The 17861-nt window shown below is 36.2% G+C and overlaps 1 protein-coding gene across 4 annotated transcripts in view; it reads left to right on the forward strand.

Moving 5' to 3' along the window:
- The window catches only part of klar (klarsicht), an 828351-nt gene that overhangs the window by 138428 nt on the left and 672062 nt on the right, over positions 1 to 17861 (forward strand). For all 4 annotated transcript variants that reach the window (XM_081758673.1, XM_081758668.1, XM_081758672.1 and 1 more), the window contains exon 2: positions 14634 to 14761. Coding sequence is in view for 3 of the 4 variants with exons in the window: in XM_081758668.1 (XP_081614794.1) it covers positions 14634 to 14761 (128 nt within the window). In the remaining variant the exon portion in view is untranslated. The remainder of the gene's footprint in view (positions 1 to 14633; positions 14762 to 17861) is intronic.

The following is a 17861-nucleotide window of genomic DNA, read 5'->3' on the forward strand; positions in this document are numbered from 1 at the left end:
TGTGAAAGTACAATAAGAAAGTTAAGGGAATATGTTTCATATGTTTTGGTCCTATTTTATTTTATGAAGTTTGAATCTTCATTATTCTTTTTAGGTAGCCAGTTGAGATTTTGATCAGAGTGGAGGCCCCTGTCCACCTGGAGGTCGGGAGCTGTAGCCCCCCTAAACCCCCCTTAATCTGGCCCTTGTTTTACCTATAGATTTCGTCACATGTGCTCTTGGTGATGTAAAGAAACGGTCAAGTTTAGTTAATCAATCAGTCATCAAGTAAAACAGAAACCTTGGTAGTTGCGTAAAATTTGCTTCCTCCTGAAATTGTCAAATACCTCGAAGTGTATTACAACTCTAATACTTGGGCAATGCTTCCTTACAAAATATACCTTTAGTTCTTGCAATATGTAACTGAAATTTTTGTTCATACTTAAATTTATAAATAATAATATAAAGGAACAAAACATGGTTTGTAATATCATACAACAATACTGATAATGTTAATCTTTCTGTTAAATGAAATGTCGTTCGTTGGCCATTCTTTTTCACGGAACTACAAACCGTGTGGATTTGGGGTTTCCACGGAACAAGAAGAGACATATTTTGTTGTAACAAGATGCGAGACAATATTACTTTCACAATAGTTTTCGAGATGAGACAGTCGCAACTTTTGTCTTGAAGGCAACTTTACACCGAATCCAAGATTTTTTTTATCTACGAATAACGTTCTATTTTTTTTTTAACGCCATTCTTTTCTTTCTAACACTAGAATTAAATATTTTTTTATGTTACAATGAAAACAATGATGAGGACAAACCATTGTTTCTTCAATAAAATTATCATTTTGAAAAGATTAAATGCCCAAAATTTCCGAGGGAAAAGTACGTACAATTTCCTTTCTGAGCTCCTGCATATATATTGATGCAGGTTTATTTTAGTGAAGTAAAATTTTGGAACGTGAAAGTGAATTATCAGAACTGAAAGGTTTGTGTGTGGAACAGAGCAAGACTTCGAGAAGGTATATCTCATAAAACTAAAAAGAAATCATATCATCTCCATTGCAACACATGTTTGTTATCACGAGCTCATACCTAATATCAAGGTTAAATTTATTTATCACAACCGGAGCACGCAATAAAATTAAGTGTCCAAAGATATATATATATATATATACTAGTATGATATGAAATATACAGTGGATGAAAGAATACATCAGATTTATAACGAATTCTCTTTATACTGTCACTCACCTATGCTAGTAAAATACAGCGCACAGTGTGCACATTCAAACAAGAAAGTGTACTTTCATTGATATACTTCATTGTAAGTGGCACTATCTTCAAATAGCATCCTCCCCTGTGCCAACCACTCCCTAAACCCAGAGCTGGATTTAGGTCTGGTGGGGCCCTAAGCTACTGAAAATAAAGGGGCCCTTTATGTCTCCAGATGAACGACGCACCCTATATTCAGAAATAAAGAAACTAATGATATTTTAGGAAGCAGGCTAACAGCAGGGGCCTCATTACTTACATTATAGGACCTACATAACACGAAGCCCTGTTGCTATATGTAGATTTTATTTCATTCATTGTTTTTCTTATATTTTGAAAATGTACATTCAGTTTTTTTCTTTAATTTTTGGGGCCCCCAAGAGAGAGGGGCCCCTAAGCTATAGCTTGTTTAGCTTATACGTAAATCCGTCACTGCCTAAATTTTTGTGTTAGTTGTCTGTCTTCGCTCTTGATCTCTCTTTCCAACTCCCACACTCCCTAATAGGTAAATAAATATTCCTTGCGCAAACAAATCTAGTAAACGTTGGAAAGTTACCAATAAAGTAAGATTTTTTGATGACATTGGGAATCGGTATGCCTTTTAAAAAATCCATATTTATAGTCATTCTCAGATTGTCCACCTAAAAGTAGGTGGCACGGAATATAATTGTAAAATTTTCAGGATGGATATTACCGCAAGAAGATAGAATTTCACTTCATTTTCCTTAATTCAGATTTCCTCAACAGTTGATTAAATGTGTGTTAAATTCTCAAGTTAAATCGAACAATTTGTTTTAGTTTTAGGCTCTGAAATTTTTCTCTGTATAGGCTTGTGAAGATGTCTTCCCAAGTATCGAACTCAGAACTCTTCCCCCCCAAAAAATGTACATACTTACCTTTCTGTAACCGCACTGAGAAAAAAAAAGTATGTGCCATACATAAAAACGTAGGTTACATGTGTAAATGCTGTAGTTTTTGGATTTGACGTACAACAAAAGAATAACTGAAAAAGTGTATTTTATACGTACTTTCCGTTTAAGTGTTCCGAATAAACGAACTTCCCGTACGAACGAAAGAACTGCATGTAGGCAGTTAGGATCTCACATACAGATGGACGTGTGTAACATATAGCTGACGTATGTAATATACAGAAGACTGTTACATATCATACTTCCTGCAGCGGTATGATGTAACATCTAAGCGTCAAAAGTATTAGGATGTAGATAACGTATGCTTCGTACAGATTTCCGTAGTAAACATAAGGGTTCCATACATTGGTACAATATACCGCTGTTCGGATAACGGAATTTTCTCAGTGTGGAGATTCTAAATCCTCATTTTCAAAATGTGTAAATATGGGGAAGTTGGCCTGAAAATTGAAAAAAAAAGATCAGACGAAATACTCTTTAGTATAGCAAATAATCAAACTGAAATACGGGAGTTTTAGGTGTATACATTCCAGTTTGATCATGTTGTACATGTGTAGTTTCATCCTGTAGTTACAACCATATAAAGAATCTTTTCTGCAACATCACAACAACTAAACACATAGCGTATAAACGTGTTGTCTACATTGCATGATGAGAGTCTGAAACATGACTACATTTCCATCGCTTACATGATACGTGTATCACATCGTTGGTTTCTTAGTTGAACGTCCTGTGTTCAGTGCGTGCTTAGGCTTGTTAAACATGAAGCTAATTGCTCGTGAACGCACAGCATGAAAGAGTGTCTTCTGAAAGAATAATACTTGTCGATCCATACTTTGGACATTACCAAGAGTGAATAGAAGTTTTTTTTTTTTTTTTTTTTGCGCGTTATGATAATCGATTTATTAAGAAAATAAATAAATAAGTAAAAATATATCGTAGATGAAGAGAGGACAAGAAAGCTGCAATATGCACTGTTGGATAGAATCCTTGTGGCTATTGGCGTACGTAGACGTTCATCAAAGGAAGTATGAATTTGGGAACTTGGTGGGTGGAATTCAAGCCCCAAGTTAATATAATTTCATGTGTTTGTGTAGATACGTTATTTATTTATTTATTTTTTTTTTTTTTTGTATATCTTACTCAAGGAGGGGATTAATATCCTGAATCCCCTTTTCCACACGCCACTGCTTATAGCGGAGTACAGAAAGCAAATTTGAATGTATCCAACAGTTAGTATGGATTAAGAGCTTAGATATAACACGGCCCTAAACTCTTCATTAGATATCTATATATCTCGGGTCGATATATATAATATTTAAATTTCGTTTTAATGTTACAATAGTTAAATGAAAACGAAAGGTCCGTTACTGCATCTGTATCATTGGACGTTTCATGCACATGATAAAATTGTAATTTATTATATGTGAGTATGATGCTTCCATAATACAGGTTGGAACTTAAAATGTGGTAAACTAATACTTCACTAATCCGGACTAACTGGGAGAAGGAGAGGAAGTTTATCGGATTACCCAAAGGAACAATAGAAAGTATATTAAAACTCTGTTTATAGCAACAAAACATGTTTCTTAGGGTGCATTTAAAGGGCATAGGCATATTACCAATACAGTAAAATTAAAGCAATACAATACGTACAAAGTATTCACACGTTATACAGTGTTTCAAAACAACACCAAGAACGTTTGGGAAGTGATTCCTGACACCAAGAAAAGACGAAAAAGTATAGACCAACCTGGGTGCACAAATGTTTCCTATCGGAGTTACAGGTTGCCGCAAACATGAAAAAATAAAATTTTAAGATCCATAGCTCCAATACTATGGGACCTACTTTAGTCGGATCGCGATTTCACTTAGAAACTAATATGGACGCTATCCAAAAATACATGTTTCAGGACCCTAAGGTACTGACACAAGTTTTACAGAGGCAATTTGGGTAGAGACATACAATTTGAAGTACTCACCAACTACCTTTATAAAAATTGTTGTGGAAGTACCACAGGATTCTGAAACAGGGCACAAACTATTCCTAAGTAAAATCTTGAGTCGACTACGGTAGGCCCATAGTATTGAGCTTTAAAGTTCATTTTTTCATGTTTTCGGCAGCCTATAACTCCGAAAGGAAGCATTTGTGTACCCAAGTTGGCTATACTTTTCGTCTTATCTTGATGTCAGAATTCACTTCTCAAAAACGTTGTCGATGTTGTTTTGAAACACCCTGCATATTGTATTATTATCATGAGCCCGAGGACCTGATTCCGCATCACTCGAAACTCTTGCTGTGGAGGTTGGTTTGAAGTAGAATTCTGTATTCTATTGATACCGTTTGGAATGTTGTAGTATCCACAACAACAGGCAAGTGCAGTACAATATTCTTAACTTTCACGGAGCTATGTGACAAATGCGATTGTTGAACTTTTATCTCATTTAAAATCTTGTATTCTTTTTTTCTTCCAGTCCGGATTAAGCGAAGTTCAGCTTATCGCGGTCCGAAGTAACGTAGTTTCACTGTGTATATACGCTGAAGGGATGGGGGTGAAAGTCAGAAACATTGAGAAAGCTTGTAAGAGCAAATAATTCAGCATAATTCTTTGTGCAAATCAAGATAATTGGGCGTAGAGGCGATGGTGCGTCATGGATCCTTTGGTTTGAATAACTGGCACCCAGGATTAAACTAAATATTCTCTGACTACAAAGATTGGGGATACTTCAAAATACTTTTAATGGAAACCTATATATCTTTTCCTTTCTTACTGACCTTCGGTCATTCATCGCTTTCTATAACAATGGTTAGTAGTGATTGATGCCTGGGATATATAAAACATGTTGGTAATCATATGGATCTTGTCTTTATAATGATAACCTTTTGCCACGTCGACAACTAAAAAAGTTTCTCTGTTGAATCCACTCGTTTGCAGCACAATGGTTGACCGTGACAAGACACTTGCGTGCAGTCGTATCAGTTGTATTGCTTTCTCAACACGCACCATCCTGTAAAATATTTTGTTGGTGTTCGGTAATACCAATAACACGTTGAGTCATCGTCCCTATAGCTTTCGTCTTTGTTTCTGCTTACCCTGTGTGCGTGAGAGCCCGTTTTATTTTTTCGATAAACACATTATTTCCATATATCAGGTCCTCTTCTTTCTTTTTACTCAAGATGAATAAGTAATGATGGTAAGTTTGTTTGGTTTTATTCGTGCAGGGTGGTCCTGGCGTTATATTTTAATTGCACTGGTGTCATATATTGTGCGTGTTCTACTACTATTAGTACTATTTCCAGAACAAGTATATAAGTAGTTGAATTATTAATTCGAGTCTTCAATACACAGGGAATGCGAGAAGTCTCTGGTTTGATTCCAGTTCATGTGCGTTTGTGGTAAACAACGTCGTCCTCATAGGTTTTCTCGGGGTTCTCCAGTTTCCTCTCACATTCTCATTTTACCAATTTTTTTCCTAATCATTCAGTCTCATTAATTATTCATCTCTTTCAACCTGAAGCGGACCACCCTGAGATGTTACACTAGAAATTTCATTTGAACATACAGGGTTAACTATTTATGCCTGTTAATGGGCTGCTCCCCTCTCCTCAGATCCTAGTGACTAAAGCAGGTGCCTTCCGTGCATGAAGTCTCTAGTTTGATTCCCGCTGGGAGAGCTATGGTGGATCAGGTTCCATTTTATACGCAGATCTCATATTGTATGGTATCAAAAGAAAGTAAACCAAGTAATGTGTATAAAATTAAATACACTGACAGAAATGTTTCCAGGTATTTTATTATATAAGCCAAAAATCTGGGTCCTGCGTTTATGATAATTGTTTAATACATATATCATAATTCTTGAATACTCAAAATTTTGCACTACCTATATGAAAGACATAAGAGGAACACTTGGTTCTAATGTGCATTTTGTGAGTGTTAAACGACCATATATATATATATATATATATAATGTGTGTGTGTGTGTGTATGTACCCAACTTAAAAACATTTTTTGCATGGAATTTTTTTAATGAAAATGATAACGATATTACAAAGAACATTTTCTATATTTAACTTTAGACATATATGTTTTGTTTATCATATGACATAATTAAGGGCGAAAAGGATTGGAAGCTTTCGAAATGTGGGTGTGGAGAACAATGGAATTAGCTAGGTCAAGCGGAAAACGAATGAAAGGGTGCTAGAGATGATGAGGGACAAAAGAAAATTTTAGATCTTATTGAAAAGAGGAGGAGAAACTGGTTGGGACATTGGCTAAGAAGGAATTGTATCATGAGGGACATGCTAGACAGTATGGTGGCAAGAAAGAGAGGAACAGGGTGAAGGAGACTAGAACGATTTCAAAAGAGAAAAGTCGTACATGAAGACGAAGAGGTTAGCAGAAGACCGTGAAGCATGAAAGGTTTTCAGTTGCAGCAGGTGACCTGCCAATAATGGCAGAAGACGTATGATGATGATGATGATGATGAAGATGATGAGTGTTTGCAAATTTTGGAAACATTTTGAGTGAATTCTTAGAGCAATTTTAACAAAAAATTCTTTCGAAATTTGAAAAAAATGTAAGTTAATGGATTAGTCATATCAGACTTTCTCAACTATTTCATATCACGACCCCTTTTTATCACTCTCTTCCCAGTGACTCTATAATTTATTATTATTATTATTATTATTATTATTATTATTATTATTATTATTATTATTATTATTATTATTATTATGCGAGCGGAAAAATTTGGGTTGTCTACTTCCATACTATATTTCGACATTTTATTGGACAGTATAGTTAAATATTGAAGTACCAAAATATACCGGCACTCCGCATTTTCCATTTCGACCATTGCCTATTACTTTAATAGGTTTCAATCGAGCATTATCTCGTGCCCTGGTCTATATACTGTATTCCTGATCTAAATGAAAGTTGTAAATGTCTCCCCTCCCATTACTAGTGAGTAAGCGAGTAAAGGAAAATAGAAATTTCATTTTATTTTTGTGTACACTTTCTTACGTGTATATTTAGAGTTAAGTGGGAGGAGAGCATTGAAGGAATGATGAAGCACCCACGAGAATTGTGCCATTTAGTCTGCATGTTCAACTTCCTCACGCGATCCAGTATGCGCCGTCGTACCACGTGAGTGACATTGACCCTGACTTGGTAGCCATTGAGGGAAGTGGGGAACAAGGCATGTAGACTTTTCTGTGTATACATATTATATAAAATCCACCACCGAGCGGATCAATCAACGCGGTTTCCTGTGTATCTTTCACTCTGTTCATCATCATATGCCTTTCGAATCGAACTGTCTAGTCGAAAGGCAGCCTTTTTCCTGCTGTAGTTCATTTGCCTAGGAAAGCTTGCGTGCGACAATGATTATTTTTTAATTTTCATTGCATGAATAAATCTGCCTTTTGGGGTGAACGGAGTCTTCTAGTGCTTCGTTACATATGCTGCACAAAGGTGACCCGCTCTTGTAGCGAGACTGGCCATGTGTGTGTGTGTGTGTGTGTGTGTGTGTGTGTGTGTGTGTGTGTGTGTGTGTGTTTGAATAAAGAATTTGATGATTTTACCTGCAAAAGAGCGGTAATATTTTGTATAATTAGCTTGGTTTCTTTTTTACGATTATAGAAAATCAATACGTGGGTAGTAAGAGTAGTTTCTGTTTTATATGTGCTTGCTGTATATAAGTACTACACTTATGAACCGGCGAATAAATTTCACACTGGTAAACTGGTAAGAATTCATAACCTCTCTCTTTTGGTTAATTACCCACAAAGAACTATGAATGTCAAACAGCGTTTTGAGTAGTAGTATTCGGTCAGCACACCAGTACCGCAATTTTGGTCTTTCTCTTACTTAAAATAGCGCCTCTATTATCTCATGATGCTCCATCAACACTAAATAGTTGTGTGTCTCTAACAAGAATCGAACCAAGGACAATGTGTTCTAACTATTTCACGACTATAACGAAAGGCAAAAGACTGTGACCTCCCTGAGGCTTTTAGTTGAGTGATCTATATGCAGTGCTCGGTCTCTCATCGCCTTCCAGCTTTCGAAGTCAGAATTAGTTAATTAATTATTTAATATTAGTTAATATTAATTTGGTCAGCCACTCTATTGTTTAACAATGCTGGAACAGCACCAAAATAGTTGTTTTGTCTAAAATCCGAACTAAGAATCTTACTGGAGTACCTTGTATTGTTATACATAATGCTATTTTGTTCCAGTTAAAAAAAAAAAAAATCAAATGCACTATATAAAATGTTTTCAAATAAACGGATTCAATAATAATATTGTATAATGAAAAACAAGTCCAAAGACGAGAGATATTAAACAATAGATCGTATCGTGCTGAACAAAATGACATATTTGAGGGTTGTATATTCCTCGTGCGCAGTTTTCGAAGTCGGCAGAAAGGAATTGAGGAGTTTGATGTAATAAGAGCGTAAGCGAGTTTACTACCTTTTTTGCATCAAACGCATTTGTGGCTTTTGCCATGTTTGTTTAGCCTCCTGGTAACATTTCAATTCAATATAGGAATAAAATGCTGCATATTACATTGTTCCATGTAAGAAAAAAAAACACTTCTTAAATTTTCAACATCGTTTTTCTCCAACTATATGTTTCAGACTTACGCCCTTATTGCATCAAACTTTTCAATTGTTTTGTTAACATGTAAACTGATGCTATACGAGAACTCCACCAGCTACTAAAATATACCCCATCAAGCTTTTCATTATTGCACTAGCAAGAGAACAATACACACTGTATGGTTGGTGAGATAACTAAATAAAAGAAAATTAGTGGTCCGAGATAGGATCCTTGAGGTACACCAGAATAAACACATTGTAGAACTTGATTGATTGATTGGAGTTTAGTGTCCCTAATTCTATATTACAATATAGGTATTAAGATTAAATAAACGTTGCGATATTTTTTAACTTGATTGTACGTGTGGTTGATCTTCAATAAATAGACATGGTGGCAGAGTGTGTACTTTTGGAAGAAGGTCTTTGGGTCTTTTCCAGGTGAGTTTGAGGTGGACAATATCATATCAGTGGATTTTCTCGGAGTTCTTCTGTTTCCTTCATTTTCTTATTCATTATACAAAATAACATTATGTATAACAATAGAAGGTACTATAGAATGATTCTTAGTTCGGTTTTACATGGAAAGGACTATTTTGATGTTTCATAAAATGAAATGAAATCTTTGTTTTACATCCCACGATTATGCTGACCAGGCTAAAGAAGACGGTGATAATAAGAAATGAATGAAATGATGGAATGAAAAAGTGGGAGGAAACGGGAGAACCCCGAGAAAACCCACGCACATGGTGTTTGTCCACCACAAAGCTCACTTGGCACGAGCTGGTATCGAACGAAAATCCCACCAGAGGAAAATGCTGTTCCAGTACTGTAAAACAATTGAGGGGCTAACCAAGCTAAGTGTTAACAAATTTCTGTTCCGAAAGCTGTAAGGTGATGGGAGACCGATGTATTGCATCAGTTGTTTCATTATCATTCACTTGAACTTATCACTCGATTCCTTCAACCCATACGTATTTATAAAAGATTAAATGAATGGTTCATTTTTAAATATTTTCAAAACTGAACAAGTACTGTATTTTTGAGTGTGACTGATCAGAAATCAAATTGTCTAATGATGATGGTGATATCATAATAATGCAATATTTATCTTCAAACCGAAGAGTAAGAGTATTGGGGAAACTGTGATATGATGGAAATACTGAAAGAATGTAAGGTACGCAGGGCAGGATTAGGAAATGGAATTGGAGAAGAGAAATAACAATAAATGTCGTGACTAACGGACGAAACACTTATGGAAGATGTGTAGAGGAACAAAACTTGTTCTTCTGAACGGTTCAAACAAACACTGGTAGCTGTCCTGCCATCGTTTTTTAACCGTTTCTATAATGATGTTCTCTAATAGCTTAGTATATATGAAACAATACACTGCTAAACATTTTACAATGCTGCATCACAACTAGAGTTCGGAAAGGTGACTGCTAATATTTTAGATAGACTGATATCAGGCTATCCAAACTCCTTTATATATTTGCCATGTCCGTCAGTCCGTACGGAAGACTAAAAATTTCGAAAGCTACTGGATTAATCATCACCAAATTTGGTCAGAATATAGAACGTCAAATATTAAAAATTGATTTCATTTTTGGGCTGGTTACTTGAAACCGGAAGTGGTAGAAATTCACTATTTTCGGTTTTAACGTCTATCGTTGTAGAGCAACAATGGTAATAAATAGAGAGAAATGCAGGTTTCTGCAATTGATTAACTGTCCCAAAAGTACATTACGTCTTCATCTTTCATTAGCTGCTAAAACCGGAAGTGGTTGAAATTCATTACAACATCCGGTTTCAATATTGGTCTACATAGAACAAAAACGATAACAGATAGCGATTAGCGGCCTTTTGAAATCGACTTCGCGTTCTAAGAATGTTTCCCATCTTCTTTTATAGCCCTCTATTCAAACAGGAAGTAATACAAATCAACCACTTCCGGTTTGAGCGTTGGTTGTTATAGAGTGGAAACTAACAGATAGGTAGAAGCCATTTCCTGCAGTCAATTAAGTATCCTAAGAATATGTTCGATCTTCCTTTAATCTTTGTATTAAAATCAGAAGGGGCAGAAATCAACTACTTCCGATTCTAACGTTCATCACCATAAAATAGAAACCATAATTGCTAGCGTAAAACGGTTTTCTGTAATCAATTAATCGTTCCAAGAATCCATTTTCACTCTTAAAGCTCTCTACTGAAACTCAACATAACAGAAATCAATCACTTTCGGCTTTAACGTTGAGCGTTATAGTCTGGAAACAGTAACAAATAGCGAGAAGCAGTTTTCTGCAGTGAATTAAGTGTCCTAGAAATATATTCCATTTCCACTCTAGGATCTCTGCTAAAACCAAAAGTGGCAGAAAATTATCACTTCCGGTTTTAACATTGATCATCTATCTAAAACCTGCAGTAGATAGAGAAGTTATTTCCTACAATCGATTGAAATCTCAAAAACAGCTTTATTTCCATCCTTTAAAAGACTTTAGTTGTTTACGCCCCTTTCAGCAGCAATGCTGTATGAGACAGGACGCATTGATTATCGTGGAATCCGAACCACATGAGCTCCCACTGGGGACCACATGACTCGGTCTCCCATTCAAAGGCGCGTATTCTAACCGCTTAGCCACGAATGAGCTCTATCCTTCAAAAGAATTTTGGTGAACAAATCTTAAAAATCTTCCTTTGGGTCAGGGGTGTCATTTAGGGGGGGCAGGGAGGGGCATTTGCCCCCCTGAGTTTGAGATGTATATAGATTTTATCAATATAGTAGTAACAAGTAAGTGAAAAACGCGAAATTTTACTTATATCAAGGGGTCTTGCCCCCCCCCCCAAGCCAAATGTGAAATGACGCTACTGCTTTGGGTAGAAAATCATCACAAAGAAACAATTGTTATTTAGGTATAATTAAGTTAGTGAGTTAGATTGAAATTGGCCTTAGATTGGAAAGCCTTGTTATAGAACAATCAAAAGACATACCAAGTGACTTGATTTCTCTTTTTGACGAAAAAATAAAGCTTCAACGGAAACTTTTTTTTTTTCTTTGACAGATGAGTTGTTTACAATTGCATGGGAGAGAGAAATGTCGCTTGTAGTTAGTTAGTTAGAAAAAGATGCTGTGTGTGTGAACAACAAACAGTTGCTATGGCGACGAGGTTGACGACCTGTTTCATCTTAAAATGCTGTCAGGAATTCTTTCTCCCTCTCATCGGAGGAACAGAGTAGAATGCATTGAATAAGAATTAACCAACTGTAAGAAATAGGGAAAGAAAAAAAAAAACGAAAATTAATTCACTTAGGATATTGTTGTATACCGGTACCACATTCGACAGATGCTGGTGTTGTTTGTACAGAGAATATGTACCCAACAGCATATTCAGGAAGTCGTATGTTTTATTTGAATCTGTTTCCTTTTTAGGATGTGTGATGAAGTGTAACAAAATGACAAGGAAAACAACTGCGCAATATTGGTTGTTTTTCATTCGTATTTCCTATGATAAGCCATAATATTTTTTTTCTATTATTAATTCAAGTTATATAAGTACTGTATAACTTGTTTCAGCAACAAGTTCATACTACCTGTAAATGCTTGTTATACCGGGAGACAAAATATACCTAGGTTATATGCGATTTATAAATATACCTCATTGTTTTATTTTGCCTCTTAGATTTCTAAGCTTTGCTATAGAAGTCTTAATGAAATATTACGTCCGTCTATTGTAGATTGACAGCTAAAAAGATTTATTTATTTATTTATTAAGAGTTTGGACTCTTTTATCTGTCAGTACGTGTGTATCTGTCCCGGTGACAAAACTTTATCTGTCTGTGTGTCCAGCTGGTGACAGAACTTTATCTATCTGTGTGTCCAGCCGAGAGATAGAAATGTATCTGACTGTGTCCACCCAAGCGACAAAACTTTATTCGTATGTGTGTCCACCCAACTGACAAAACTTTAACTGCCTGTGTGTCTAGCCGGATGACAAAACTTTGTCTGCGTGTCCACCCGGATGACAAAATTTTGTGTCTACCCGGACGAAAAAACTTTTCTGTCTGTGTCCAGCTGGGTGACAAAACTTTATTTCTCTGTGTCCACCCAATTGACAAAACTTTAACTGCGTGTGTGTCCAGCCGGGAGATAAAACTTTATCTTCCTATGTGTCCACCCGGTGACAAAACTTTATCTGTGTATCTAGCCGGATGACAAAACTTTATCTGTCTGTGTGTCCAGCCGGGTGACAAAACTTTTTCTCGTTGTGTCCACCCAATTGACAAAACTTTAACTGCACGTGTGTGTCCAGCCGGGAGATAAAATTTTATCTGCCTATGTGTCCACCCGGTGACAAAACTTTATCTGTGTATCTAGCCGGATGACAAAACTTTGTCTGTGTGTCCAGCTGGGTGACAAAACTTTTTCTCTCTGTGTCCACCCAATTGACAAAACTTTAACTGCATGTGTGTGTCCAGCCGGGAGATAAAACTTTATCTTCCTATGTGTCCACCCGGTGATAAAACTTTATCTGTGTATCTAGCCGGATGACAAAACTTTATCTGTCTATGTGTCCAGCCGGGTGACAAAACTTTATTTCTCTGTGTCCACCCAATTGACAAAACTTTAACTGCATGCGTGTCCAGCCGGGAGATAAAACTTTATCTTCCTATGTGTCCACCCGGTGACAAAACTTTATCTGTGTATCTAGCCGGATGACAAAACTTTATTTCTCTGTGTCCACCCTAGTGACAAAACTTTAACTGCCTGTGTGTCTAGCCGGGTGACAAAACTTTATTTCTCTGTGTCCATCCTAGTGACAAAACTTTATCTGCCTGTGTGTCTAGCCGGGTGACAAAACTTTATTTCTATGTGTCCACCCAAGTGACAAAACTTTAACTGCCTGTGTGTCTAGCCGGGTGACAATTTTTTTTCTATGTGTCCACCCAAATGACAAAACTTGATTTGTTTGTGTCTACCCCGGTGACAAGGAAAAAAACTCAAGAATTATTTGATGGATCACTATTAATTTTGTCCAGGATCTAGAGGATCAAAAGTTAAGGATCGAGTTGGTTGATGGAAATGATATTCAATTCGGAGGTGATAGAAATTAACCCATTTCCGGTTTTAACGTTGACCACTATTTAGCCAAAACGGTAATGGACAGCGAGAAGCGGTTTTCTACAAGCGATTAAACATCCCAAGAATACAGTTCATTTTCATCCTGAACTCCTTACTAGAACCAGAAGTGATAGAAATCCACCACGATTTCCAGTTTCAATGTTGATCTACATAGAAAAGCAGGAAAAAAAAATCTCGTGAAGCTTCTGGAACTCCCCCCCCCCCGCCAGTTACGTACTCCACTACATGAAGTTATAGGTGCTTATAATGACGATAATCACGATAAGGTGAGGTCAATCTCAAGCATCAATGAACTTTTGGGTATTGTGAACCAGGACCGTATCCAGGGGGTCTAGGGGGGCGGGTCCCCCTAACTTTTTACTGGCCCCCTCTAAAGTTTTCACAGTAGGCTTGCAAATGAACTATAATATGGTGATGAACTATATTTTTGATCGCCCCCCCCCCTACATTTTCGGGATGGTACGGGCCTGTTGTGAACCATGGAAATTGGACAACCGCCATAGCATTTTAAAAACATCATAGTTGCCATAAAAGTGGAATCTTTCAAATATAATTTAGCGATGAAATAGATGCGTAGACCTATATGATGTCAGTAACATTTTTTTTTTTTTTTTTGACATTTCGTTTCATGTTTTGAAGATTAATTATAATTCTGTATTAAAACAACTCATGAATTGTTTTCTTTCTCTTTTATCTTCCAGGGGCATTGTCCAAGATGCCTAGGTCCAGGTTGCTGCGCAACTTGTAGTCCCTTCATTACTCCAGAGAGATGCATCCCTGTGGCCAACAAACGTCGCATACCTCATCATACACCCCACGTTCACTTTAGGTAAGTGATTGGACATTTGCATATATATACTTGTATGCAAAATAAATTTTAATAAATTGATATGCTATCCCGAGAACTATATAATTAGGTCGTGCAGATAGATTTGTTTTTTCAAGTAAAGGTGTCTCGAAGTGAAACAGCATATAAATCTGCTTGATTAGATGCATGCGGTGCCTGCAGGTAGAAAGTTGTCCCTTTTTGTGGGTGGAAAGTGTTGAATCGTAGTGCAGTTTATTAAAGTACTAATTGAAATGTTAGAAAGAAAATGATACCAAAAGTTCTACGTGATGTATACTGAGGTCAAAGTTGTTTACAAATGAAATGTTTCTTGATTTATGTTATATGCAACTTAATATATATATTTTTTTCAAGCAGTTGCCCAGCTCTGTTCGCTTTCATAACGAAAAAAAAAAAAAACAATTTAATTTATTTCCTTTGTTTTATTTATATTCAATTCGTTTCTCTCTCTGGTATTCAGATTGATATCTTACAATACAAAAAGTGTATAGTCACTCAGAAATATTGAATTACCTGTACTATGGGAGTTTTCTTTTTTTGCTAGTATCTCTGTGACAATTATCCCAATGAAGCGTACAGCTACTTACGAGGCCCATGCAGTGATGAAGCAGACACGTACTTTATACTATTTGTAGTGTTTAAATTCTAATAATCTATTTTTCGAGTGTTCGAATAGTGAGTTCTTCGATTGTTCGAATAATGGATTTTTCAATTATTCGAATAATGGATTCTTCGATTGTTCGAATAATAGATTCTTCAATTATTCGAATAGTGAATTCTTCGATTGTTCGAATATTAGATTTTTCGATTATTCGAATAATGAATTCTTCGATTATTCGAATAATGGATTCTTCCATTATCCGACTAATGAATTCTTCGATTGTTCGAATAATGGATTCTTCAATTGTTCGAATAATGGATTATTCGATTATTCAAAAAATGGATTATTGGATTATTCAAATAATGAATTCTTCGATTATTCGAATAATGGAGTCTTCGATTATTCGAATAATGGAGTCTTCGAATATTCGAATAATGGAGTCTTCGATTATTCGTTATGATAATATTCGAATAATGAATAATTGTTCAAATATTGGGAACGAATATTTGGATATTTGAATAAAAGTAGAAAAATATTCGAATAACGAATATTCCTAATTCTATGTAAACTGAGACGCAATCACTGGCGTCTCATTAGGAATGCCAAACCAAAAAAGATTAATTATTTCAAACTAAGGGAAGAAAACTTAATACTTGTATAGTAGAATTAGTTTATTAAGTAGGTGTTCTTGTTTCAGATTGATGCAAATAAAATTTATTTTTTACCGGTGTGATTTCGCTCACGAGCCACTACTGGACGAAACCAAAACATTTCCTCCTACTTTCGCCCCTCGATCCAATTACAAATGAGAAAAAGAAGTTCAGGGAGGGAAATTCTTGTAATGATATGTCGTTTAAAATTAAAAGAAGAGACATTGTGCGCCACATTATGCTGCAAATAATTACAATCTGTATATTAAAATGCTAGGTTTATATGTGTATGGTCAAGATACGTTCTCCGGGGGAATTTCAATACACTGTGGATGAAAAGTGGTATTACGAAAATATACTAGGAGTTCACATTGAACACGACAGAATATATAGTCCTCGGGGAGATTTTCGTGGCTCTTAGGAAGAAGATAATCCACGGACCTCCCTCTAAAATCATCACTAGGGAAGAAGGGTTGAGGCGGATGACATGTAAAAATAATCGAAAACTAGGTATTGGACACTAATATCACTATGATGAATAGTACCATTACCCGTTGCGGTGGTACTACTTCCTTGTTAAACTCTTAAGTTCAGCTCCCATCCTTATTGGAGTTGAAAAACAGTGACACATGTAATAATAATCGAGAACAACTTATATTAGTGTCCAGTCCATAATTTTCGGGGTCGCTGAGATGAATAGTGGCAATCTCAATTCCGTTTAAGTTCAAATTCATCCCCCATACGTTTCCTAAGGAGCAAGGGGGTTCAGATACTTTTCATAAACCTATTCCCGTGCGATGAACGGTCAGTTCAGCTAGTGTGAAGATATTAATAACAAAATCTTCATTAGTTGAGCTTCGTATTCAGTTACCTGAGGACTATAAATTCTGGCTCACTTATTCTTGAAATAGGCATTAGCGGGGCTGGCGCAGTAGTCCTGTAATGTGGTGAAATAATGTGATGAATAACGATGTACACTGTGAAGCTTTGTGCATCCGCCAACTCAGGAGGATTCAAGTCGTGGTCGTGGTTCCCGAGCCCACGTTCATAGTGAGTCCCGTCCTTCATAAAGATGGAAATACAGATAAACAATTATTCTAACAACAGATTGAATTTATAAATTACACGGGAAATGTAAGCTAGGACCTGAGAAAGACAAATGAGGTCTGTTGCAGGTAGTTGGTATGATTGAAATCAACAACAGCCTTTAAACATGAACAGGAGTGGAAAATGCATTAGGGAAGATTAGACTGGCAAACACCATCCACACATTTATGAAGAAAGGGGGGGGGGGATCCGGATTGAAGCAGTTTTTCAAATCGTGCCGTCTATAATGAAATAGCGTTTATTAGTAGAACCTCATTTCACTTCAAGAAATCCGCATCATTAATACATTGTTTTTTCTTTTCTTTTAGAACTTCAGTGTCACCCGTAAACGGGTATAATGATCTCTAATTCCAAGGGGAGAGTGGTGCTGTGTACTCCTTCATAGCTATTTGATTTTGGATATCCTGAAAAAGAAAACGTTTCTATTAAGCCAACATTTAGGTGTACCTACTTCAGTGTAGCCGAAATCTCAGTTTCCTTCTTGGATATAGAGAATTTCTTCTCCGCCTTCAATTTCCCTTCATCAAAGAAAACTAATTTTATTCTTTCAGTGTGAGTGTGACTATGGTGTTAACGTTATGGGAATGGGGGTATGATTTCTTTGTGATTCTTTTGGAAGAACTAACGATTACACCACTAATAAAAATGCCCAGTAACACTATGTATAACTCAATGGCCTATGGAACCCGTAAGTTGAATACCGCGTTCACAAAAGCTCTCCATT

The sequence above is a fragment of the Thermobia domestica genome, chromosome 5 (assembly GCF_964235325.1).
Source record: "Thermobia domestica chromosome 5, izTheDome1.hap1.1, whole genome shotgun sequence".
In the NCBI taxonomy this organism is placed as follows: Eukaryota; Metazoa; Arthropoda; class Insecta; order Zygentoma; family Lepismatidae; genus Thermobia; species Thermobia domestica.